This window comes from Oncorhynchus keta, chromosome 34, assembly GCF_023373465.1.
Source record: "Oncorhynchus keta strain PuntledgeMale-10-30-2019 chromosome 34, Oket_V2, whole genome shotgun sequence".
NCBI lineage: Eukaryota > Metazoa > Chordata > Actinopteri > Salmoniformes > Salmonidae > Oncorhynchus > Oncorhynchus keta.
The window spans coordinates 61,666,039-61,693,944 of record NC_068454.1 but is presented as its reverse complement, the minus strand read 5'-3'; the positions used below and the strand labels follow the sequence as shown (position 1 = coordinate 61,693,944).

Sequence of the window (27,906 nt, the reverse complement as noted above, 5' to 3'; positions counted from 1 at the left end):
ACAAAGAGCCAACTATGTCTGAAATCCCCCCATGGGAGGAGAGCATGCTGTGCAGATTGCACAGAGTGATGTTTTAGTCATTTCAACTAGTCTGAAATGCCACTGGATCACTCAGCCTTGGCTCAGATCAGCTCTTAATACCGAATTTAGATTGTTCAGTATATCAGCAATGTTCCAAAGTTGTTTTTTTCTTAAGTACTCCATTGGTATGCCACCTGACAATTAATGTGGACGCCCGCCGAGTTGCAACCGTTCACCATGAATTTCAATAAGAAGAAGAATCAAGAGCGCCTGTCTGCCCAGCGATGGTTGCAAAACCTAATGAACATCCTGGTCTCTTTTGACATCGCACCTCGTCTTATCTCTCCCATCATGTGTCTGGTTGGGAAATTCAGGAGGGTGCAGAGGATATTTCGGAGCCCCCGTGTTGAGTCCTTGGAGCCCCATGATTCAGCCAGGAACCCCGCAGTCACAGCATCTGGATGAGTCAATCCACTCGGGCTGATGTTTCCTCTCGGTTTGCCTTAATAACTGCAGCTCCCTTGCTGCCATCAAGAGCAGTTATCTGTCTCTCGTAATGTCTCTTTTGATAAGGGGGGGGGGGGCTATTACGTAGACCTAGGAGATCAAGCGTAGCGAGAATTATAAGATCTGTTTTAATCAACCGCATCTAAAGTGCTGATTTTGCTCTTTTTAGTTATCTATTTAACTCTGATAGTGCAGAAGTGCTGTGTTCTAATATGTACTGTTTCTGGTGACTATACATTACAGACATAGACAAACAGAGAGCACATGGAGGTTACAGTAAACAAAATGAGGAAATGCTCATATTGAAACAGACATTGAAGACAGGGGAGAAGGAGAGAGGCACTGACAGAACGAGAAGTAACTTAATTTCTCGTCCTTGTTTCCCCACCTTGTTGGGTTTGACAGCTCTCTGAAGATTCTCGATCCATTTGTCTCTCTCTGCACCCGAGCGACATGCAAAGCACTTGGTTCCCGAAGCCGTAGTCACCTGAGGTTACCAACGGTAACATCAACAGCCACAACCATTAGCAACTTGGGAGAAGATGACAAGTGGCATAACAATGTCCTTTAATCACAGAGACTTTTGTCATGTACACGTTGGCTATGGGAGAGTGAGCCATGCAGTGAAATCTGTTTTCACAACAAATTTCTGTGACAAATCAACTTGGGACATGAGCTCATTTTGAGCCGCCCATCATCTACCCAACATTAGTGGCATTAGTAGCAATAGTAGACAGACCTGGGTTCAAATGCTATTTAAAATATTTAAAATAATTTTAGTGTTTGCTTTAGCCTGCCTGGAGTGGCAGATGGACGGGATTTGAACTTTATCTTCTTCTATTGGTTCCACTGCACCAGGCAAGATCAATCAAGCTCAGCAAAAGTATTTGAAATGATTTCAAATAGTATTTGAACCCAGGTTTAATTAGTAGCGCTATCTGGGTTCATTGTGTGTGTGTCGTGTCAGCCTCACCTCGAAACAGTACTCCTGTCCCAGGATGCTGGAATGGACGGGCTTGATGATGGCATCCTCGTCCAGGGTGAGGTCCAGCGCCTCGGCTGCACTGCTAGGAGACAGCAAGGACTCATGGGAGTGGGACTCTTTGAAGCTCTGCATCAGGCGCGTTCTGGGTGGGGAGCAGAGACACAGTGAGAGGAGCAGAGTGAGTCCCATACATTACAGTACAAAGCATTCTGAACTGTGTTTTTTTCTACATAATGTTTCCTCTATCGTTTCCTATGGCTAAAAAGAGCTTCTGGACATCAGAACAGCTATCACCAACTTCGATTTGGACGGGGACTTCTACTTCAATGAGTCGGAGAAGAAAGACATTGATTATCCCGGGCCTGGCCCAAATCCCTGACACTCGAAGAAGGAGGAGACGCCGCTATAGAGGCCGGTGTACAGGATACCTGACAAGACTACGTCAGAGAGTGGATAAATAAACTGGATTAGGTCCGTGCGAGACGATTCTATCATCGTGGACTACAGGAAACAGAGGACCGAGCACGGCTCCATCTACATCGAAGGTGCTGTAGTGGAGCAGGTCGATAGCTTCAAGTTCCTCTGTGTCCACATCACTAAGGAATTATCCTGGACTACACACACCAACACAGTCATGTAAAGGGCAAGACAACGCTTCTTCCCCCTCGGGAGGCTGAAAAGATTCGGCATGAGCCCTCAGATCCTCAAAAAGTTCTACAGCTGCACCTTTGAGAGCATCTTGACTGTCTGCATCACCACTTGGTATGGAAACTGCTTGGCATCCAACCGCAAGGCACTATAGGGGGCAGTGCGTACGGCCCAGTACAACACTGGTGCCCGAGCTCCCTGTCAGAGGAAGGCCCTAAAAATTGTCAAAGACTCCAGTCACCCAAGTCATAGACTGTTCTCTCTGCTTTCGCACAGCAAGCGGTACCGATGCATCAAATCTGGAATCAACAGGACCGTAAACAGCTTCTACCCCCATGCCATAATACTGCTAAATAGCTAGTCCATGTAGCTATTGGTTAACTATTTAACTATTTGCATTGACCCTTTTTTTGCATCTCTTTTGACTCATCAAATATGCTACTGTTACTGTTTATTATCTATCCTGTTTATTATCTATCCTGTTGCCTAGTCACTTTATCCTGTACATATCTACCTCAATTACCTGTTACCCCTGCACATCGACTCAGTACTGGTACTCCGTGTATATAGCCAAGTTATCATTGACTCAGTACGGGTACTCCGTGTATATAGCCAAGTTCTCATTGACTCAGTACGGGTACTCTGTGTATATAGCCAAGTTATCATTGACTCAGTACTGGTACTCCGTGTATATAGCCAAGTTATCATTGACTCAGTACTGGTACTCCGTGTATATAGTCAAGTTATCATTGACTCAGTACTGGTACTCCGTGTATATAGTCAAGTTATCATTGACTCAGTACTGGTACTCCGTGTATATAGCCAAGTTATCATTGACTCAGTACTGGTACTCTGTGTATATAGCCAAGTTATCGTTACTTATGGTGTATTTATTCCTCGTGTTATTTTTGTATTGTTTTTTCTGCATTGTTGGGAAGGGCCTGTAAGTAAGAATTTCACTATTAGTCTATTCCTGTTGTTTACAGAGTATGTGACAAATACGATTTGATTAGGCACTACAGAGGGTAGTGTGTACGGCTCAGTACATTCCCAGGGCCAAGCTTCCTGAAATCCCGGACCTCTATATCAGGCGGTGTCAGAGAAAGGCCTTAAAATGGTCAAAGACTCCAGCCACCCTAGTTATAGGCTGTTCTCTCTGCTACCGCATGGCCAGTGGTACCGGAGCACCAAGTCAAGGAACAAGAGGCTTCTAAACAGCTTCTACCCCCAAGCCATATGACTCCTGAACAGCTCATCAAATGACTACCCAAACTATTTGCAACCCCCCTCCCCGGTACCCCCTCTATATCGCCCCGCTATTGTTATGTACTGCTGCTCCTTAATTATTTGTTTTTCTTATCTCTTACTTTGTATTTTCTTAAAACTTAATTGTTGGTTAAGGGCTTGTAAGTTAGCATTTTACTGTTGTATCCGTGGCATTTGACAAATAAACTTGGATTTGATTTGATTAGGGGGATGATTAAGTCAACAAGGCAACTGGCACCATGTGGCCAGAAAAATGCAACCACTGTCAATATTTTTCATTTGAATGTCGGCATACACTTCTTTAACTAAAGGGACGACCATCTGTTATAGCTCCCTACAATCTCACTAACAAATCTAACTGTGACAAGGGTAGTGGAATACAATCAGTCATTGAGGGCACAGAGAGCCAGAGATGCTTTCACAACGGCAGGCTCGGTGGAGTTCTTCTGAGATACACTCGAGCATATCTGATTCCGAAAAGTTGAGAAACAGCACGCAACCATTCTGCTTTTCATGCCAAAGGATTCCGTCTGTACTCACAAATTCTGTGTTCTGTGAGCTTGCAAAGAGGTCACATCAAAAAACAATGTGATGCTCGTCACACAACGGGTCTAATTGTCATCTGAAGAAGTCAACACATTAGCAATCAATTCGAGTTTCACTGGATTACATTATATTTGAGCGTAATGACAATAGTGTTATGATGACATTTCTTGGACAACAAAGCTACGGTTCTATTGACAGCCATAAATGCATAGAATTGTCCATGACGCTCGACCGCCTTTCCCGCCATGCCCGCCCACACTGACTTATACATATATACACATAGACACACACATACCAATTATGCTACAATGCCACTGAACTGAAGAGGATACAGATACAGAGTGCCAGAAAGGGGAATGACAGAGACCACAACACAGAAAAAGCAGAGAGAAGAAAGTAACAGTCTCCCTACTATGATGTCCCTGATGCATCCAGCTCTCTCGCGTTCTCCCTGTGCCACTGTTTTTGTGGACGTTCACTCATAATGTGCATCAGAACATTGAATGCTTACAGTGGAGTGTGAGAGAGAGAGAGAGAGAGAGAGAAAGACAGGAGAGAGATGTCGAGAGAGATAAAAATAGACCCAAAGAAATGAGTCAGAATGAGAGAAATAAAGGACAGTGGGGGAGGTCGAGAAAGGGAGGGCGAGAGGGTGAGAGAGACAGAGGGAGAGAGAAGGAGAGGGGGAAGACGGTGGGAGAGAACCTCTCAGAGGAAATCAAGTTGTTATGTAAACTGTTGGTACTTTAGAGAAGAAGGGAGTGGCAGGGCAGATGAGAAAACAGAGAGAGACTAAAAGAGATAGATATGGTAGAAGAGGAGACACAAGAGGGCAGCAAATGAATGAATGCAAATTGCAATGCAACACAGCTAAGCCACACTGGAAACAACTCCATCCCCCAACATGCACTTTCTACCAACATTCTCTGTACCGAAGATGCAGGCAGGTGTTTCAAAAACAACAAAAAGTATTCTAAAAAGTGAAGTAAAACTGCCCCATCAACTACACCTCAAGCAACTTATCCAACGTAACAACACAGAATATGTATAAAGTCACCCTGTTAGGATAGGTCATTCTCACAAACAAGTAAGGGACTAAATACCAGAAAATGACCAAAACAACCCACACATCTCCCTTACCTGCAGCAGGTAGCCTAGTGGTTAGAGTGTTTGGCCAGGTTGCTAGATTGAATCCCCGAGCTGACAAGGTAAAAATCTGTCGTTCTGCCCCTGAACAAGGCAGTTAACCCATTGTTCCTAGTCCGTCATTGTAAATTAGAATTTGTTCTTAACTGACTTGTCGAGTTAAATATATATATTTTTTAAGTAAGCCAGGAGACGACCAAAAGCCAACTGTGTTTGAACTAAGGACTTTCAAAAAGGAAATCAGTCTTTGATGCTTTGAAGACCGCATCCCTGGCGAAACATGACGAACTTCAGAAGCTGCTTGACCTGTCTTTCTGTGTATCCTCAGACTTAACCATCCATGAAATACGTCCGGATGTCTTCAATGAATAAATCATGAAAAGAACAGCTCCTCGACCGCACTTAAGCCCTTTCAAGATCCAAATGACCTCTTCTACACAGGTCAACTTGGAGTAGCTACAACACAAATGGCATGTCACTGATTTACCATTGTTTATTTAGCTAGCTACTGGCACTATCATGCTGACAGATTTGCATAAAATCCATATGTTCTTTTCAATTTATGTTGTTTTCAATTTATTCAGTATGTATCCCTGCAGAGAAGACTACCCCTATTAGCATCATTAAATCGTATAGCCTGGTATAATTCCATTTTATTCCCCACACAGGTTCATCTAAGGTATGTCCGTTCTGTGGCCATACAGCTGTCTGATGGTTGCCATGGAGAGGTCGGGACTTTTTATTAAATCTTGAATTGGTATTCTCCATGTATTAAGCCGTCATAAAAAATGTAGTATGTAAAATGGGAGTGCAGCGGCACCGAAAGGGGCGGTTGTGAAACAAACACTTACTGTCAAGGCTTACTGGTTTCACTATAGCTAGGAGTAATACTTAAAGCACAGTACCTGCCATATTGTCCTTCAAAGGTATCCAAAATAGACACAAGAAAGCATCTTTAAGAGTCACACATACATGTGGACACACCGGTAGGAGTGTACACACACACACTTGAAAAGACACATTGCAATGCAGCACAGCTAAGCCACACTGGAACAAACTCCATCCCCCAACATGCACTTTCTACCAACATTCTTCCCCCAACATGCCTACCTGACCTGTTCCGCACACGGAGAGAGCAGGGAACACACGCACACACTCACAGAAACAGACACACACAGAGACTCGTACCTGTCCTGGTCGGCACTGCGGAAGCGGGGGAGGATCATGTGTCGGAAGCTGCTGGTGCGGTCCAGTTTGGGCTGACTCTTAGCCCTCTTGATAGAGCCCTTCAACCTTCTACTGAGGAAACTCTGAACAGGGCAGCCATGGAGAGAGGGAGGAGGAGGTGAAGAATGAGAGGGTGTGAAACAGATGGAGAGAGGGAGGGAGGGGACGCAGGAAAGGAGATAGATCAGAGTTGTAGAGAGGGGGAATAGGGTGAGTGTGAGTGATGATGGATATTTTGTACCCAAAATGGATTGGAAGAAGAATAGAGGACATGTGATTTAGTGAATGACAGGTGATTGAAGGGGGAGAGCAACAGAAAGATTTATTACATATTATATCAGTCATACATCCACAATACAGCAATAGTAGAATAGTGGTAGAATAGTGTAGTATCATCTGGTAACCAACAGTGGGTGGTGTTGTGCCATAAATATACCCACAATCCAACAGCATACACTGGACCTCAGTAAAAATAGGAGTTTCATATTGCAGTGCAGTTTTGACCTGTGCTTCCTGCAACCATATTCCCCTGATTTTGATCAGCTGATTTAGTCGGTATATAACACAGGTCTTATCGAACAGGCTGTGTGTTGATACTGTGTCTTTTATAGGAAGTGCTGACAGGGAGAACATGGCTTCAATAGTAGAATAAAAATCAATGAATGATGTCATTCTCCGCAACATACAGGATAAGGTTCCATGCAACTACTATGCAGCCTTCTCTCAGAGTGGAAGGAGAGACATGCTGCTGTATCTGAATAACCTCACAGTGCTTTTTTGACAGTCTTACAATGCTGTTTCACCTCAATTCAACCTCTCTCCATGTCTAACATCTACTCAGATATCAATCTGCACATTACACATCAACATTGAACACTACATTCCGGGAGGAATTTGTCTGATTTGAGACAAACCATTCACTTTTTGTGAGCTTTGTGTCACTGAAGTCTGTTGTAAAGAAGTGACTAAAGATTTGACTAATTTGCTGACCGTCAAGGTAACCGACTGGTAGGACTAGATAAGTCATTCTGGTTTGATTAGCCAGCCTTTCTGACACGTTTAAGCCTCATACAGTCAGAAGAACTGAATCACATTTGGCATAGGGAACAGAAAACTCCATAGCATTTGGCAAAGGACGTAACGTGACGTTTAGAGGGGGTTTCTTCAACACATACAGAGACATCTGAGTCATGTACCTCGATCGGAGGCAGAGGTGCAATATGGCGTCTGGTCACTGGGCTGGAAGCGGCAACCCTCCAGTCCCCCGGCCAATTAGAAGAAGGGTGGGAGAGGGGGAGACTAAGGGACAGGCAGGGGGAGAGGGGCAGCGAGCGAGGGAGAGGGGGAGTACCGACCCCTTTCTTGTAGTGTTGCTGAGGGCAGGAGTGGCCATGGGGGAGGGAGGGGGAGAGAGAGGGTGAGAGGGCGAGGGGGAAGGGAGGGGTTCCACTGGCCCTGCGACAGGTGTGTGGTGGGGAGTGGAAAGGGAGGGAGAGAGAGAGGGACGGGAGGAGCGAGCGAGGGCGGGAGGAGGGAGGGGTACTCACGGATTGTCGGAAGGGTTGGGGAGGGGCAGTGGGAGGGATCTCCATGCTTGGCTGCTTCACGTTGGCTATGCTCTTCCGCCGGGCGCGAGCGTTCTCTGAGAGAGAGAGAGGGGGAAGAAGACAGGTAAGAAGAAGAGAGAGAGAGAGAATCCAAAAGACAGGTGAGAGAGAGGGGGAGCGAGAGAGGGCGTGGACTTGGCATGTGGTCAGCGGGGAGACGGGAGCAAAAGAGAGAAGATACACACAGTACAGACATACGGTCAGGGTAGAGAGGAAACATATGAGAAACTGACAATTAAGGGGAAAAAAACAGAAGGTGAAGTGAGTGGTAGGTAGTGTACAAAAAAAGCAAGGGAGAGAGCAAGAGAACAAGTTTAAGGGTGAGAGAAGCAATGAGATGATAATGTCCCATTCACCCTGATCTCCATCATCCCCTACTTCCTCCTCCTACCTACCATCCCCCCTCTCCTCCTACCAGGAGAATGAGGAATGTAGATAGAGAGCTGCATGGAAAGGAAGATGAAAGAGGAGGGGTGAGGTGAGTGAATTGAAAGGGATGGGTTTTCTGCCTGGCTGTTCGACAAGGCAAATGTTAACAATCTGCACTGAGTGTGGTGGGGGAGGGAAGAGGCAGGGAGCAAGAGAGGGAAGCAGGTGGAAGCATTAACAAACACAGCGCCTATTGACTTCCGTCTGTGAGTCAGTCCCTAATGCAGTGAATTAGGCAGTAAGGGAATACACTCTGTACTATCCATGATGGATGGCAGAGGAGACCAGTGGCCGGACAGTAGAGAAGATGGAGCACAGAAGCCCATTCTAACATTCTGTACTGTCCATGATGGAAGGCAGGACCCACTAGAAAGAGGTGTCAATTCAACATCTTTTCCACGTTGGCTCAACGTAATTCCGTTGAAAGGACGTGGAAACAACATTGATTCAACCAGTGTGTGCCCAGTGGGAGGAGACCAGTGGCTGGACACAGGAGAAGATCTGTGAAAGGCAAGGAGAAGTTAACTAATGTATGCAGTTTATTAGTTTACTCCAAATGGGGGAGGGTTGGTAGGGTTTGGGGGAATAGTAAAGGTATATTCAAAAAAAAAAAGTGTGCATATGTATGCATATATACACTACTGTCCAAAAGTTTGGGGTCACTTAGAAATGTCCATTAAAATAACATCAGATTGATCAGAAATACAGTGTAGACATGGTTAATGTTGTAAATGACTATTGTAGCTGGAAACGGCAGGTTTTTAATGGAATATCTACATAGGTGTACAGAGGCCCATTGTCACGACTCCGGAATGCTGGCCTTCTAGGCAGAGTTGCAAAGAAAAAGTCATATCTCAGACTGGCCAATAAAATGAAATGATTAAGACGGGCAAAAGAACACAGACACTGGACAGAGGAACTCTGTTCCCGGAGTCACATCTTCAATGTTGACTTAGAGACTGGTGGGTTGCTGGTACTATTTAATGAAGCTGCCAGTTGAGGACTTGTGAGGTGTCTGTTTCTCAAACTAGCCACTCTAATGTACTTGCCCTCTTGCTCAGTTGTGTACCGGGGCCTCCCACTCCTCTTTCTATTCTGGTTAGAGCCAGTTTACTCTGTTCATGAAGGGAGTAGTATACAGCGTTGTACGAGATCTTCAGTTTCTTGGCAATTTCTCGCATGGAATAGCTTTCATTTCTTAGAACAAGAATAGACTGACAAGTTTCAGAAGAAATGTCTTTGTTTCTTGCCATTTTGAGCCTGTAATCAAACCCACACATGCTGATGCTCCAGATACTCAACTAGTCTAAAGAAGGCCATTTTTATTGCTTCTTTAATTAGCACAACAGTTTTCAGCGGTGCTAACATAATTGCAAAAGGGGTTTCTAATGATCAATTAGCCTTTTGAAATGATAAACTAGGATTAGCTAACACAATGTGCTATTGGAACACAGGAATGATGGTTGCTGATAATGGGGCTCTGTGTAGATATTCCATTAAAAATCAGATGTTTCCAGCTACAATAGTCATTTACAACATTCATTTCTGATCAATTTGACGTTATTTTAATGGACAAAACATTTACTTTTCTTCCAAAAACAAGGACATTTCTAAGTGACCCCAAACTTTTGAACAGTAGTGTATGTGTATACGTATGAATGTTTATGTATGTATATATATACAGTTGAAGTCAGAAGTTTACATACACGTAGGTTGGAGTCATTAAAACTCCTTTTTCAACCACTCCACAAATTTCTTGTTAACAGACTATAGTTTTGGCAAGTCGATTAGGACATCTAATGTGTGCATGACACAAGTAATGTGTACAACAATTGTTTACAGACAGATTATTTCACTTATAATTCACTGTACCACAATTCCAGTGGGTCAGAAGTTTATATACACTAAGTTGACTGTGCCTTTAAACAGCTTGGAAAATTCCAGAAAGTGACGTCATGGCTTTAGAAGCTTCTGATAGGCTAATTGACATCATTTTTGTCAATTGGAGGTGAAACTGTGGATGTATTTCAAGGCCTACCTTCAAACTCACTGCCTCTTTGCTTGACATCATGGGAAAATCAAAAGAAATCAGCCAAGACCTCAGAGAAAAAATTGTAGACCTCCACAAGTCTGGTTCCTCCTTGGGAGCAATTTCCAAACGCCTGAAGGTACCTCGTTCATCTGTACAAACAATAGTACGCAAGTATAAACACCGTGGGACCACGCAGCTGTCATACCCCTCAGGAAGGAGACGCATTCTGTCTCCTAGAGATGAATGTACTTTGGTGCAAAAAGTGCAAATCAATCCCAGAACAACAGCAAAGGACCTTGTGAAGATGCTTGAGGAAACAGGTACAAAAGTATCTATATCCACAGTAAAATGAGTCCTATATTGACAACCTGAAAGGCCGCTCAGCAAGGAAGAAGCCACTGCTCCAAAACCGCCATAAAAAAGCCAGACTACGGTTTGCAACTGCACATGGGGACAAAGACTGTACTTTTTGGAGAAATGTCCTCTGGTCTGATGAAACAAAAATAGACCTGTTTGGCCATAATGACCATCGTTATGTTTGAGGGGAAATGGGCAGGCTTGCAAGCCGAAGAACACCATCCCAACCGTGAAGCACGGGGGTGGCAGCATCATGTTGTGGGGGTGTTTTCTGCAGGAGGGACTGGTGCACTTCACAAAATAAATGGCTACATGAGGATGGAAAATTGTGTGGATATATTGAAGCAACATCTCAAGACATCAGTCAAGAAGTTAAAGCTTGGTCGCAAATGGGTCTTCCAAATGGACAATGACCCCAAGCGTACTTCCAAAGTTGTGGCAAAATGGCTTAAGGACAACAAAGGCAAGGTATTGGAGTGGCCATCACAAAGCCCTGACCTCAATCCCATAGAACATTTGTGGGCAGAACTGAAAAAGTGTGTGCGAGCAAGGAGGCCTACAAACCTGACTCAGTTACACCAGCTCTGTCAGGAGGAATGGGCCAAAATTCACACAACTTATTGTGGGAAGCTTATGGAAGGTTACCCGAAACGTTTGATCCAAGTTAAACAATTTAAAGGCAATGCTACCAAATACTAATTGAGTGTATGTAAACTTCTGACCCACTGGGAATGTGGTGAAGAAATAAAAGCTGAAATAAATCATTCTCTCTACTATTATTCTGACATTTCACATTCTTAAAATAAAGTGGTGATCCTAACTGACCTAAGACAGGGAATTTTTATTCGGATTAAATGTCAGGAATTGTGAAAAACTGAGTTGAAATGTACTTGTTCAAGGTGTATGTAAACTTCTGAATTCAACTGTATATATAAATATGTAATGTATGCAGTATCATAGAAAGAAGGGAGCAGGAATGAAAGCGAGAAAGCATCTGAGGCCAGTTCATTTCAATCTTCCTTTCCCTCCCTATCCCTTTCTCTGCTACCCTCTTTTGAGATAGATGAATGATAACATAGTCATTTCTGAGGCTATAAATATTCTTCATGTTTCCTGTCTCTCTGTCTCTCTCTCTTTTTCTCTGTCTCTCTCTTTATCCCTCACTCTCTTCTCCCTCTCTCTTTCTTTCTCTCCTTCTCTCGCTCTCCCTGGTTCTGCTATCACACAGACACACACACTCAGGCATACACACTACACACACACTCAGGCATACACACTACACACACTCCTCCTCTCTCCCACGCAGCTATTTTACATAATTCAAAAGTGTATTTATCCTCTCCTCTCTCCAGCCTCTCATCGCTCTCTCTTTTTTCTCTCCTCACTCTTCACGTTTTCACATGATCCCGTCTTTCCCTTTACTTAGTCATGTATCTTGTCTCCTCCATCCTTCTCCTTCATCCTCCTTTCATTCATCTGCATTCCTTCTCTTTATCTAGTCTCTACATTCCCTCTACTTCTCAAAATGGCAATCTTTTCTCATGACTCTGCTGTCATGCTACTTTCCACTGCCCACGTACTGAGCTGAGCGAGCGCCTTAGGGAAGGATCCTCATTGTGATGATAACCAAGTCAACGAATCACAGAGGGTTATGAAATCCAAAAGGATGTATGTCCATTATACACAGCGGAAAATCACAAGACCAATGAACCAACTGCTAGTCCATCATTGTCCTTTGTAAAGGAAATATGGGTGGCACACAGGATCTTTATTTGATCACTCTTTTTATGCTGAGAATTTTTACTTGTAGTGTATTTCAGCTTTAAAAAGGCTTCTTAAGTTTGTAATTTCCACTTAAACATGTCTGACTTGATTTGCCCTCATGAAAAATGTAAAAACCTCTACAAAAAATGTCCATTCGTTATAATCCACATAATAATTAATATTTCCTCTTGCTCCAGGATTGTTTTCCTGCTGTAGCAAATCGGATCAAATTAAGATCCTACATCTGTATTGAGGTAGTTATCGTACTAAGGGACCTGAGTTTTTCTAACAGCATAACCTGACTATGAAAACTACAGGAACTAGTCACCCTGGTGTCATGATCTGTTGTGACAGAGACAAACATCACTATTAGGAGCCAGAGTTTCTCCTGACTATGTGACCTTTTCCTGGTCAGTTCACATAATTAGGAAAATATCAGGACAATAGTCATTATGTGTGCACTCCAAATACAGCCCCAGTCAAACTGCAATTTAAACTAAGAGGTGCATCAGTTCCCCCTGGAAGTACTGTTCCCAAAACAAATTAGTTTTCCATGAGCAAGTAGACTGTAGCTATGTCTGAGTAGCAAAGTGAAAATTCAGCTGGCATCCCTCCTAACAGTCCTAAGGTGTGACCACTCTGTGGCTTTAGCTAGCTATACATTTAGATAAGCTGGAGCCAGTCAGCAACTTGGCATCGTGCTCTCTCCCTGAGGGTGAAAACTTTGTCCTTTGTTGCCAATTTAGATTCATATGATTACCTGAAAATATTGGTGTGATGGAGGATTTCATTAGGCAAAACCTTTGATTTGTTGTTTTCTTTACACTTTCCAACGTTTAGTCTACTATGTGAAAGAGATTATTCAAAAAGACAGCAAATATTATTCTGATGAATGTTTTTTGTGTGTATAACTGACTGTAAAGGCTTGTTGAGTCACACTGGGTTTGGATCATCCAGATAACCCATCTGTAGATGCTCTACAGATCAACAAACTATCTGTTGATAAGCAACTGCTTACTAAGGTCACAGTTGGGGTTAGGTTTAGAATAAGGGTTATGTAATGGTTAAGGTTAGGGCTAGGGTTATGGTTAGCAGATAGTTAGTTAGTTGAAATGTTGCTGATAGTCTGTAGAGCATCTACAGATGGACTATCCAAATAAAGTGTCACCGCTGGTTGTCATGGGTTACCCCTCTTGAATTCTTTGGGTTTTGTGTTCTGATATGATTGGCAAATGAAGCCTTTTGTTCGATCTGAAAGTGCACAGAGCCTTGCAGCGTGACAGTGAGTTTACGGAAACAGGAAATAGTTTAGCAAGACCATTCCGTATCTGCTGTTCACCACCATCGGCCTCCACTCAAAGCTCTCAAATCACAGCGTGAAGCCAAACCTGACATTGTGGAAGTGCTTATGCAGTAAAGGTTCCGATGCTTCCGTACTAACAGAACGAACCCTTGAGATTCCCCTCGCATAACGCTTGCTAGGCAACACAACAATATTTTGGCATGGTCGGAGTGTCATTTGGCTCAGTAAATTAAGAAAAGAATGCACATGTTTGGTAATGATTATGAACAAAAACCTTAATTATACCTGATAGGCCGCAGTTATTCATAAGAGCTTTGTGTATAAGAAAACATGATGATAATATTACTAGGCTTGATGATCCATTTCACTACATTATTTTAGTAATATAAAGTCAACATTCTATTTATTACGCCACTTTTTTTCTCATTATGGCAAATTTTGCAATCGCTGAGCAAGGATTTCTGCCCCATTTAAACATAAAGTGTTAATTGCTTTATCTACAAAGAAACAGTATTACGGTGTTGTGATTTTGAGTCATTGCGGTTTGACCTCCAAATGTGGATATTTCAAAGCTTTACAAATGCCAACAGTCTTTGTTCCAATTCCTTAGTGATATGCAAACGTACAAGAAAGGAAAGGTAGTGTAGTGCATACTAACCTCCACTAATGTACTGCAGGGCTACGTTCCAATGACCATGCTAGCATACTACTTAGCATATCAATCCAATTTCAATATACATTTATTTATAAAGCCCTTCTTACATCAGCCGATGTCACAAAGTGCTGTACAGAAACCCAGCCTAAAACCCCAAACAGCAAGCAATGCAGGTGTAGAAGCATACTACTTGCCCAATGCTTTAGCATACTTCATTCTAGATGGTATGCTTGTGCGTAACAGACAATATATAACTGACCAGAGACAACATACTATGGACAATTTTCTGTTCTACACTGAGATAGTCTTTTTTGACTATCCCTTTTGAACCAGGCACTTTCAATTAACACAAACATTTCCTCCTGCTACAGGTTTCTGCTCTAGAAATGACACAAAGCAGACATAAATGACAAGCGACCTGACACTGTTGTGTATGGTTCATAGTACACATGATCATCTGGGGTCTGGGCTAGCTTGTCACTTGGTATTGAGAAAGTATACTCCCACGTGTCATAGCAGCAGTATGTCATGTTTGTATGAACTGAAATCCGATGTTATGAAGTAGGAGGGGAGAAGGGAATCATGCTATTGAAATCCTAAGTGCATCATGTACGTATTATGATGGGGGAGTCAGACACATGTCAAATGTAGTCAAGTGTGATCAAACGTACATCTTTTAGGGTTTCTGCTACCCGGGATCCTTGGGACATCCCTACACCATTGAAGATGACATTTGAAATGGTTAAGGTAAGAGTTAAGGTAAGGAACTGACCCATCCTTTAGTGGGGTGCAGTGGCAGTATAAAAGAAATGGAGCCCACACACTCATAAGATCAACCACGTACCTTTATTCCCAAACATACCTTGACGTTGGAACTTATGAGTGTACGGCTCTATTTCTTTTACACATGTCAAACGTAACCACATATCCTCACTTGTTTAGTCATGTCCATGTGTTACTATAACACTTCATGCGCTTCATGCTCAGAGTGTGGAGACAAGATGAGTGGGTTGAAGTTGCTTCTAAACACTGATACAGGGTCAGATCTTTTTTTCATCCCAACAAGGTCAAGGTTATGATGAAGAGATTAGTAATCTGATCCTAGATCTGTTGTTAGAGCAACTTCTACCTTAAGTGGAGGCAAATGAGCGGCGTGAATTGTGTGATGTTTTGCAGTAGCACCAGTATTATTTGTGTCCTATACGAACCCCTTAATGGTGTTCAGGAATAATAGACCACATTAAATATGTATTTATGCTAATGCGTTAAAAAGCCATCCGTAAAAGGGACTCAATAGGTCCATTTCATTCAATTTCTCACCCAGTCCCTTTTGATCCAAACCCGGGCTCTTTATTTAGTTTCCATGGCAACATTTTCCAAGTACCTTGCATGTGAGTTACAGACACATAACAAAGCCAGCGAACAGAAAAGACACATAGGACCCTATAAACTACATCCTACACACTCACCTCCAAACGCTTAAGCAACAGAGGGAGAAAACATGCTCCAAATGTGGGGGAAATGAAAATCTATAGTCATGCTGATATAATTTGGTTTTTGTTCATGATATCTGGGGTATACGGTGTCTAGTACTATCATTACTGAAATGACAGGCAAATGCAAAGCAGGAAAAAACCTATTGCCTTAGACTGACTTAAATAGTATAGTGGTATATGAAATAGTACTAGGCATTACATAATGAAGGGAGGGTTAGATGAACGTATTGAGGAGAAAGCAATAGTGTCCTCAGTCTTCTGTTACTGCATCTGATTTGAACCCATAGAACCATTTATATTGAGAATGCGTTCACGGATACAATAGGATGCACATGATGTGTGCGTTCATGTGCAATTGTGCATGAGCTTGTATACACCGCCTACAGCATACCTGATGCCAATGACGCACGTGCGCATGGGCCTCTAACCCTCCCTTCATACGGTACAGTTTGCACTGTCATGCACATGCATGTGTGAACAGCTTGTGTGTGTGTGAAATGGTGCACTCTTTTCCTTCTGAATGTAAATCTGATGTCAAGCCGAAAGCTGAAGATGAAACGTGTGGGTGGCAACAGCTTCCAGCTTAGTCCCTCAGAGAGAGAGTATGGTGAGTGAGTGAGTGAGTGAGTGAGTGAGTGAGTGAGTGAGTGAGTGAGTGAGTGAGTGAGTGAGTGAGTGAGTGAGTGAGTGAGTGAGATGAATGGTGACAGAGTGAGTGAGTGAGTGGAGAGAGAGAGTGAGAGAGAGAGAGACAGAGAGAGAGAGAGAGAGAGAGAGAGAGAGAGAGAGAGAGAGAGAGAGAGAGAGAGAGAGAGAGAGAGAGAGAGAGAGAGGAGAGAGAGAGAGAGAGAGAGAGAGAATGAGAGAGAGAGAGAGAGAGGAGAGAGTGAATAGAGGGAGAGAGGTGTCTATAAGGTGAAAATGCTGTGGGCCTTTTGAATGGATTCCATTGTTTTGAGAGAATTCTGGTCTGCAGACCTGAGAGCTTTGAGAGAACTGTAACTAGGATAGTAGGATAGTCTCTCCTGTGTGCAACATACACTATACTCCATTGCAGTTCTATGATGATCTTTCTTGACATATTTCAACACATTTAGGTCACGTCTCTACATGTATGACCATGCCTTAGAGGATGTCTGAGCCATAGACATAGAATCTATAGAACCGATATCCTCATTCTCTCCGATATCCTCATACTGAGTGTACCAATAAGCTATACTGTCAAACTGACTTGGCATTACCCATTCTAATGCTTTATTTCTATGGTATGTGCACTTAGGAGTAATTTCTGAGTTTTAATTGATTAATGATTTAACAGATAAACAAACAACGTCTAGCTTTTAGGCTTGCCACTTAGCAGGCAGCAGCAGCTTACTTAGTGTAATTTGATGCATGTCAGAAAGGATACGTTGTCATGGCAATAAAATATTCCTATTTTTCAACTAGATATCCAGAATGAGCATGTTCTACTCTTGGCCTAGTCTAACCAATCAGGGCCAATAATAAAGAGGGAGGTAGCCTTGTAAGATTTAAAGTTATCGTTCACCCTAAAATATACGTTTGCTAGATGTTTCCAGACCTCAAAGTGGTTTGATTTGAGTTTAGGTGGAACTATCACCTGAAACTTGCACAACTCAAGTGTTTCATCTTATATTGGTGCAAGATGTTAAAATCTTCTTACTATTTGGGAAAGTACAAAGGCAGACTGTAATACAGTGGATCATGACAACATGCTTTCATGTGTGCATGACACAACAAAACGAGATGCCAACTCAATCCAATAGCCTGTTCCTACTGTACAGAACCGGAATAGAATCTGGTGAATGCAACATACTTGGTCATGACCAAGATGGGACAGGAATCATCGGATGATGACTTTGACTCCTACTTAAGACAGAAGACGGCGTTGGTTCCTACCTAAGAAAGATCCGTGCTTTGATGTGCTTTGATCCCAGACCTCTAAAGTATCTTCAGATGTCCAAAGTCTATTCAGCTCACAATAAAAAAATGGAGGCAATTCGAAGCAAATTTGAGATATCCAACTTTGTCTTGAGTTACCATAGTTTTCCACGGGTTTTAGTGTCTGTTTGATGTTGTTGTCGTTGTCACATTTCTTTGGGCCCAAACTTGCTGTAAATCAATGCTCCTCCACTATGCCTTGACATTAGTGTCTATAAATAATGAAATACATTGGTGTCAGTGAGTATCTGCTGACACTGGACGTGATTGTGAATGTGTGTCATGGCATTTGCCTGATAGCCTAAGTGCATTCGTCTGGGTTGCTGTCAAGCAGGTGAGTGCCTCACCCATTGAGTTCAGCATCTGCAGGTCTGAGACTATGAGTTGGCCATACAGATATATTGCTCAGGCAGTGCTTGAGGTCAATTCTCAAGCAAAGAATCCGATTTAAATAACACCAGCAAGCAAAGACGGTAGAATATATTCTAATCAAAAACGAATATACAGCCAAATAACTAAAACAGCCAAATAACTATCAACAACTTCGTCCACACTTGAAATATTCGACACATAAATACACATATAAATGACAGAATTGCCAGACTTTACTATCCAGGCATCTTGAAATAAGAATCTCTAGATCAACTTAACGTTTCACCCATGAAAAAAATCTATTCTAACTCAGTGATATAAATATTTTACAAGTGCAATTTAGGAGGGGGAAAATGAATAGCCTTACTCGTGGCATTTGTGTTTTGGTCAAGGAAGTGAGGCAGTAGTCTCCTCATAAGGTGCCGTGTCTAAACTTCAAGCTGTATACTTTTGAAAAGTGCTCATAAATATATTTATCATGACCTTAAAGTGCCACATGTAAGCTCGCAGAGAATAAGGATGATTCTCTTCCCCACACATAAGTAAACACCAAAATATGAGCTATCCTAGGTTATACTTGATTGGATTTGTAGACGTCTCTTACAGTAGTATATCCATACGGAAAAAAATATGAAGAATTAGAAATAGACTATGTCTCCAAAATCAGCGACTGTTATAATTCCTCACGGATGTATGGTTCATTCTTCCACCACCTCCCCCCAGCCAAGCTCTCCAGCACCGGCAGCGGCTGTTCCGCGGTGGGCAGTCGCGCTGAGAGCTCCTCTTCCCCGGCCTCTCCCTGTCCCCTCGCACAGTTGCCCTCGCCCCCAATCCCGCGGCCGTTTCCTCGGTAACCTACAGAATATCTACTGAGGCGAATTTCTCTCATGTTTTGGTTGTAATTGAGCAATGGTTTTTAAGGGTTGTATGCCTTCTATCCCCAAAATGATGTCGTCCAGGCGTGGATGATATATTTTCTACAAGACCTCAATTTCGATGTTGGAAAAATAAAATAATGATTAAAATAAATATTAATAATACACTTTTTCGTTAATTCAATGTTTTGTAGTTTTTGTTTTTTTACAATAAGCATATCAACCCATGATATCTGCAGCTGTGTATGTATGTGTGTGTGTGTGTGTGTGTGTGTGTGTGTGTGTGTGTGTGTGTGGGGGGGGGGGGGGACGAAATCCGCCTATCCTGTGTGCCAATTATTGGATATAGGCTAGTGCGCGTTCGGATGCGCTCCGACAAGTCCTAATCTTATGCAGGGGGAAAGATATTCGAAGTAATCTTTCCGTTGATTGACCGATGCTTTCTTAGTTCCCAAAAATCGGCGGAGAATATTGAACTAGCAGCAGGGCAGATGCTGAGCCAGCGCCTGGTCAGGCTACTCTTGCATGTACAGGAAGGACGAATCATTGGTGACCATCAAAACGCAAACGTCATTAAAAAAATAACAGCGAAACTGCAACACTTCAACGAAAGTGAACAGTGTCCTACAGCATGGAATAACCGGGTGAATATTTCCACATTAGCATCCCTTATCCAGTTGCTAGAAATTATAGTACATCCTCAAGTAATCCGCCTCTCCTTCGATGGAAGTCCTATCCAATCTATGTTGAACGAGATTGTTTCACACAGGTGTATATGGTTGGAGCAGCACTTATGCCTTGCCTTGCCTTCACATCTCCCTCTCTCTTGCTCTATCTCAGTTTTGTTAAAGGGATAGGACAGCAATGTTTTGAAAGGGTGTGGGAGTCGAGTAATGGAGTGATTTTAACTAGTATGAGGTGCCCAGAATTCTCTCTATCTCTCTCTCTCTCTCTCTCTCTCTCTCTCTCTCTCTCTCTCTCTCTCTCTCTCTCTCTCTCTCTCTCTCTCTCTCTCTCTCTCTCTCTTTTTCTCACTCTCTTCCTGCCCCCTCTCACACACACATCTGGGAGAATGAGAGGTTCAGAGCTAGGGGCAAGTGTGTGGGAGGCGTAACAATATGACTATGACACTGAAAGCTGCAACCTGCTCATGCATACAGAAAAACACACACAGAGACAGACACAAGACAAATCTGGGGTAGGTGTAATGGTTTCAATGCACATAACTGGATGTCTCATGGAAAGAAAGACAATGAGAAGTACCCAAACACATCAGTAATGGTGACACTCTATACCTATCTTCACGTAGACCTACATCAAAGCACAATTTGCGGTACTCTTTTATCACCAACAGCTAAAAAGCCAGCCATTTTTTTTTATTTCAGTCACTTAAGACATCACCAGTGATGGCACTTAATAGTATATTTAAAGTAATCAGTATTTCCAAAGGGGTAAAAGGTGACTTAGATATGTTTCCATGACAACTGTAAGCTTGGGCCAACTTTTTAACCCATCGCATTACAGATAGTAGTCACTGAGCCATTAGAATTACAATGATTGGTTCATTTAAGTTTTGCAGAAAACAATTTACTACACCCCCTCCCACACACACACACACAGATTTTCTCTCCTTCACCCCCCTCTCTGCCTCTCTCTTACTCTCTCTCTTTTGCATTCTCTCTAACCGTCTGTGTGTCTGCTCTATAATTATTTCCATGGTTACCATTAGTGATGTGAACCTAAGGCGGATGTACTATTGTAGTAATCTTTCCCTCTCTCTCACCACTGTCATTTACTTTTTTCACATCCCTTGCTTAACCCAAATACAATACAAATGTCCAACCCGTTCCCATAGTTCTCTCCCCGTCTCTCTCCATCAGATAGGATAGGGGAAGAGGAATGATATGAAACAAGGACACACTTGAAGCGTGCACAGTGCCACCTGGCTAGATGGAGTGCCAAGGCTGGAGAGTAAACTGGGATGTTGGCAGTGGTGGGCACAGGAACTTGGGAAACTGGGAACGCATTGGAGCCACAGACTCAGTTTACAGTACAGTACACGCGCGCTAGCACACACACACACACACACACACACACACACACACACACACACACACACACACGCACACGCACACGCACATGCACAGTGCAAGCAGGCATATAAACACACACACAATTACAGTGCAGTATATACAACAGAAGCCCACGCATTCTCTTGCATGTGAAGATATTTGCATGGATGTTCGCACACCTTCTGTACATACCCTACGGCCACCCATAACACATACATCGCCTTGACTCATTTACCACATCCCATTCACTCACCATATGTTGTGAATACTGTATCTCCCCATCTCCCATCCATTCTTACTCTATAACTTACTGATAGACCAAGTATATGAGCTCCTTTCTAGCTTCACAGAGCGCGGTGGAGCCTTTAGGTGACAGGCAGTCAGAGTGGGAGTGTTGGCCTGACAACACCGGTATTCTGTCCCTGGAAAACCACGTGCCTCTGGAGCTGCAGCACACGGCTGTGTGCAAATATTCAATTAAGATCCTGGCTAGTGCAGCTGGAGAGCCTGGTAACGACACTCTACGTGTGAGAACAGAGCCAGAGAGCCGAGAGAGATATAATAGATATACAATACATACCTATAGGGGCATTGAGATAAAGGTGTTAGAGACAGGCAGAGAGAGGGGGGAGATAAACAGAGAGATGGAGAGAGAGAGAGACAGACAGAGAGAGAGAGACAGACAGACAGACAGACAGACAGACAGACAGACAGACAGACAGACAGACAGACAGACAGACAGACAGACAGACAGACAGACAGACAGACAGACAGACAGAGAGAGAGAGAGAGGGAGGGGAGAGAGAGAAACAGAGAGATGGAGAGACAGACAGAGGGAGAGACAGACAGAGAGCGAGAGGGGGAGAGGGAAAAATAACCAAAGAGATGGAGAGATAGAGACAGAGACATACCGTAGACAGAGAGAGAGAGAGGGGCTAGAGCAAGCTCTAATACAATTTGTACTGCATTAAGGAAAGTTGGCTATCATAACAACATATAATATCTATTATAGTGTTAGAATTTCAAAAATCTATTTCATAGCTGCATAGAGTTATGATTTCAAGAAGACCACACCGCACTGTCCTTATATTTCTCAGCAACACTCTCCAGTCAATAGCTATTTTTGCCTCTTGTGTAAGCGGATGTACTGGCATTAATGCTCTTGTATATGACGTGAGGACCAAGGTTGTTTTACTTTTGCTTGGTCGCTTTCTTCAACTCCTAATTCAACTCCCTCTATTTAACTATGTACAGTACAGCAGTAACAAGTGCTGATTCTTGGCTATTGACGAATGACAAACTAATTTGTAGCAACTGGCATGTACCTATTTGAGATACACAAAGAGCAAAAGCATACATTTATATGCAAAAGGAGAGAGTCATGGTCTATGAAAGCCATACGGGAGAGAGATTATTGACATCTTGTGTTAGAGATATGGTCCTTTGGATTGGTTTAGCGTTGGCTGTTGGGGTTGCCGGTACATACAGTACTCGTCTCAGTCGCGGGGGGGTGTAGGAACATACTGGTCTGAGTTGCGGGGGGGTGTCGGAACATACCAGACTGAGTCGCGGGGGGGTGTAGGAACATACTGGTCTGAGTCGCGGGGGGGGGTGTAGGAACATACTGGTCTGTGTCGCGGGGGGGTGTCGGAACATACTGGTCTGAGTCGCAGGGGCGGTGTAGGAACATACCAGACTGAGTCGCGGGGGGTGTAGGAACATACTGGTCTGAGTCGCGGGGAGGGGTGTAGGAACATGCTGTTCTGTGTCGCGGGGGGGTGTTGGAACATACTGGTCTGAGTCACGGGGGGGTGTCGGAACATACTAGACTGAGTCGCGGGGGGTGTCGGAACATACTAGACTGTGTCGCGGGGGGGTGTAGGAACATACTGGTCTGAGTCGCGGGGGTGTCGGAACATACTGGTCTGAGTCGCAGGGGCGGTGTAGGAACATACTGGTCTGAGTCGCGGGGGGGTGTCGGAACATACTGGTCTGAGTCGCGGGGGGTGTCGGAACATATTGGTCTGAGTCGCGGGGAGGGGTGTAGGAACATACTGGTCTGTGTCGCGGGGGTGTCGGAACATACTGGTCTGAGTTGCGGGGGTGTCGGAACATACCAGACTGAGTCGCGGGGGGTGTAGGAACATACTGGTCTGAGTCGCGGGGAGGGGTGTAGGAACATGCTGTTCTGTGTCGCGGGGGGGTGTTGGAACATACTGGTCTGAGTCACGGGGGTGTCAGAACATACTAGACTGAGTCGCGGGGGGTGTCGGAACATACTAGACTGTGTCGCGGGGGGGTGTAGGAACATACTGGTCTGAGTCGCGGGGGTGTCGGAACATACTGGTCTGAGTCGCAGGGGCGGTGTAGGAACATGCTGTTCTGTGTCGCGGGGGGTGTCGGAACATACTGGTCTGAGTCGCGGGGGTGTCGGAACATACTGGTCTGAGTCGCGGGGGGGGTGTAGGAACATACTGGTCTGAGTCGCGGGGGGGTGTCGGGACATACTGGTCTGAGTCGCGGGGGGTGTAGGAACATACTGGTCTGAGTCGCGGGGGGTGTCGGAACATACTGGTCTGAGTCGCAGGGGCGGTGTAGGAACATGCTGTTCTGTGTCGCGGGGGGTGTCGGAACATACTGGTCTGAGTCGCGGGGGGGTGTCGGAACATACTGGTCTGAGTCGCGGGGGGTGTAGGAACATACTGGTCTGAGTCGCGGGGGGGTGTCGGGACATACTGGTCTGAGTCGCGGGGGGGTGTAGAAACATACTGGTCTGAGTCGTGGGGGGGTGTCGGAACATAATAGACTGAGTCGCGGGGGCGTGTCTGAACATACTTGTCTGAGTTGCGGTGGGGTGTAGAAACATACTAGACTGAGTCGCGGGGGTGTCTGAACATACTTGTCTGAGTTGCGGTGGGGTGTAGAAACATACTAGACTGAGTCGCGGGGGCGTGTCTGAACATACTTGTCTGAGTTGCGGTGGGGTGTAGGAACATACTAGACTGAGTCGCGGGGGTGTCGGGAACATACTAGACTGAGTCGCGGGGGGATGTAGGAACATACTGGTCTGAGTTGCGGGGGTGTCGGAACATACTGGTCTGAGTCGCAGGGGGTTGTCGGAACATACTGGTCTGAGTCACGGGGGTGTCGGAACATACTGGTCTGAGTCGCGGGGGTGTCGGAACATACTGGTCTGAGTCGCGGGGGGGTGTAGGAACTTTCTAGTCTGAGTCGCGGGGGGTGTCGGAACACACTGGTCTGAGTCGCGGGGGGTGTAGGAACTTTCTAGTCTGAGCCGCGGGGGGGTGTAGAAACATACTGGTCTGAGTCATGGGGGTGTGTAGGAACATACTAGACTGAGTCGCGGGGTGTAGGAACATACTGGTCTGAGTCGCGGGGGGTTGGTCGGAACAAACTAGTCTGAGTTGCGGGGGTTGCTGTGTTGTAACAACTGAATGATGGCATTTATTTTCCATAAGAATATGCTGCTCTACTAAAGCTCTGGAACACATTTCATGTCAGGAGAAGGTGTTGATGTTGTGTGTGTGTGTGTGTGTGTGTGTGTGTGTGTGTGTGTGTGTGTGTGTGTGTGTGTGTGTGTGTGTGTGTGTGTGTGTGTGTGTGTGTGTGTGTGTGTGTGTGTGTGTGTGCGTGTGTGTGTGTGTGTCAGGGGCGTAGGCACGGGTGGGCCTGGGTGGTGATTTCAATAAAATCCTTAAGCTTACAGATGAATCCCCAACTGGGATGTTAGCTTCCACTTCCCAAAACAGAAAACTGCCAGCAAGGATTGGCGACTCGTATGTTACATCTACAGTGGGGAATGCAGCAGCCCCTGTTAGGAGCAACTTGGATTTACAGGCATAATGGAACGAGATATTGGACAGACAACTTATGGAACTCAACAGTCGTTTTCAGAACGATGATATGGGATAATGAAGAAGGCCGCAACTGCCTGCCTGCCCTGATCGGTCTCATTTGGTCAAATGGCAGTGATACAGCCGCCCAGTGCCCATTATGACATTTCTGCAGAGGTAACTACTATTTTGGTACAGCAGCTTAAATGAAAGGTACGAAAGGTACAATCAGGCTGGCTATTTAAAAATATATATATATATATATTTGTAGTAACCTATTCGCCAATAATGCGATAGGTGCACTTGATTCATCTGCCCTGCATGCCGGGTAAGCAAAGTGTTCCCATTTTTAACCCTTTTATTTGTCTGAAGATACAAACTCTGCCTACGCAGAGGGCTAAGAGGGCTAAATCAGGTGCACCTGTAGGCATTCCGCTGGTCAATTGGATAGCTTAGATCAGGGGTTTTCTTTTGGGGGCCGGGGACACCTTTTGTGAAATCAAATTGGTCAGGGAACCCTTCATAATCAGAACACAACTCCAGTGAGATAAGAATAACATACCATTAAGCTTTACTATGACTTCGGCAGTGCATGGCTGGACGAACCAAGTCTCCGGTCCGGGGAAGCAACGTTTTAAAGGCCTGCCTCTTGCCATCGGACAGAACATCTTGCAGTTTTCAAGCTAATTTCCTGCAATTCTACACATTTTGTCACGTGGCAGAGATTTTTGTTGTTATTGCAGCTTTAAAGCTAATATCCTACAATTCTACACATTTTTTCATGAGGCAGAGAGAACATGGTGCAGTTTTAAAGCTTAAATTACAGTACATTTATGTTGTTGTTTTTTTTATTGTGGGGGAGAATACAATTGGTGGAGAATAGGCTTTTTGTAGATACCAATATCCCTGTAAACCGACCAGGCCCATGTTGCCCAGGGTTAAGAATATACATTGTAGATTCATAATATTACATTGTATATTATTTTTGAGAACCCCTGGCTTAGATCACTGTGTCTACAGCAGCTTCGGCGAGCCCACAATTTAAATTGATGCTGACTGTAGAGTAGGCTACTGTAAGATTTCAGAAGCCTTGAGAGAGATTATCAAAGAATACAGCAAGGGGTGCGTTTGTTATGAGTGTTTATTTTTTTATTTATTTATTATTCAGCACGGCAACGCTGTTTTTATTCAACACTTTCAGAAATCATGAAATACACTTCTCCACTTTGACTTGCACTCTCCCCCTCCGCTGAGACTGACCATCAGTCCAGTGAAATAGTTACTTCAATTTATGCTTGAATGTGCCTGGCAAGTATTAGGCGACAGCAACTGACCTATTACCAGTGCTATCAAATAACCAAGCTCAGTGGCGATTTTAGCATGGAAATCTTGTTGGGGCAAACACATTTGTATTTTCTTAATGCATGCCAGCTAAGCCACTACATAACACAACACTAAACAATACATTAATTGCACTCTAACGGTGACAAACGGTGCCCACAAACTATTAGGGCCTACATAACAATGTCCCAACAGCAGAGCTTTCTTTTCACCACTATGGGGTGATTTACCACCACTACACCTGGCTGACATCAGCAGAGCCTTGTCGGGCAGCGAAACAATTCATTCAACCTCATTTACTGGCTGACTTGCTTAAACAAATGTGGTTTCTACTGACAATTGAGATGTACAAACCATGGCATAAGGGAACGATGAGCGGATAAGAGGCAATCCATAATTTTGATTAAGACATTAACGAGCCAGCTAAGACGGACGTTGTCAATATAACTATATATCAGAACTTTTGAAATGTACAGCAACAAAATTCAGAACATGGGCCATTTTTACAGTATTCTCCCTGTACACCATGTCAGAACCATAGGATAAATAAAGGGGGCATACTGTATAAGCAGACAATGAAAGCTCTTACAATATTCGATGATGACATTTCTGTAAAACAGGCATGACATCAGTGACCTTCAGGTCGGCGCTCTAGAAAGAGGCCCGAGTTCCCGACTTGAAATTCCGTATTGGATAACTGTTCAAAACGTTCAATTTCAAGTTGTTTTGAACGCTGCAGAAGTCATGCTGGATTGACAGCATGGCCAAAGTATTCAACCTTTTCTGGCCCATGGTGTTGCGTGTGAATGTTTATCCTTTTAAGCTTGGAAAAGAGACCCTTAACTTCTTGCGTCGAGCCAACCCGGATCCGGGATCATGACTACAGCCTCAAGCCCATTACCATAACGCAACGTTAACTATTCATGAAAATCGCAAATGAAATTAAATCAATATGCTAGCTCTCAAGCTTAGCCTTTTGTTAACAACACTGTCATCTCAGATTTTCAAAAATATGCTTCTCAACCATAGCAAACTAGCATTTAGCATTTAGCGTTAGCATTTAGCATTAGCATTTAGCATTAGCAGGCAACATTTTCACAAAAACCAGCAAAAACATTCAATAAATCATTTACCTTTGAAGAACTTCGGATGTTTTCAACGAGGAGACTCTCAGTTAGATAGCAAATGTTCAGTTTTCCTGAAAGATTATTTGTGCAAGAGAAATCGGTCCGTTTTCTGCGTCATGTTTGGCTACCAAAAAAAAAACTTATATTAATTCATCCAAACGACAAACTTTCTTCCACATTAACTCCATAATATCGACTGAAACATGGTAAATGTTGTTTAGAATCAATCCTCAATGTGTTTTTCACATATCTCTTCATGATATATCATTCCTGGAAGTCTCCTCTCTGTCTCAATCACATGGATGAATGCGAGCAGC

At 43.9% G+C, this 27,906-nt stretch overlaps 1 protein-coding gene across 8 annotated transcripts in view; it reads right to left on the bottom strand.

Moving 5' to 3' along the window:
* The window catches only part of LOC118367601 (ras/Rap GTPase-activating protein SynGAP), a 114,211-nt gene that overhangs the window by 37,250 nt on the left and 49,055 nt on the right, over window positions 1–27,906 (bottom strand). For 7 of the 8 annotated variants that reach the window (XM_052494274.1, XM_052494270.1, XM_052494275.1 and 4 more), the window contains exons 4-7: window positions 7,894–7,988; window positions 6,308–6,429; window positions 1,502–1,655; window positions 917–1,015 (exon numbers count right to left, since the gene is read on the bottom strand). In XM_052494274.1, coding sequence (XP_052350234.1) covers window positions 917–1,015; window positions 1,502–1,655; window positions 6,308–6,429; window positions 7,894–7,988 — 470 coding nt within the window. Of the gene's footprint in view, window positions 1–916; window positions 1,016–1,501; window positions 1,656–6,307; window positions 6,430–7,893; window positions 7,989–17,906; window positions 19,484–27,906 lie in introns of those variants that run through there. The other variant, XM_052494278.1, reaches the window with a different exon arrangement.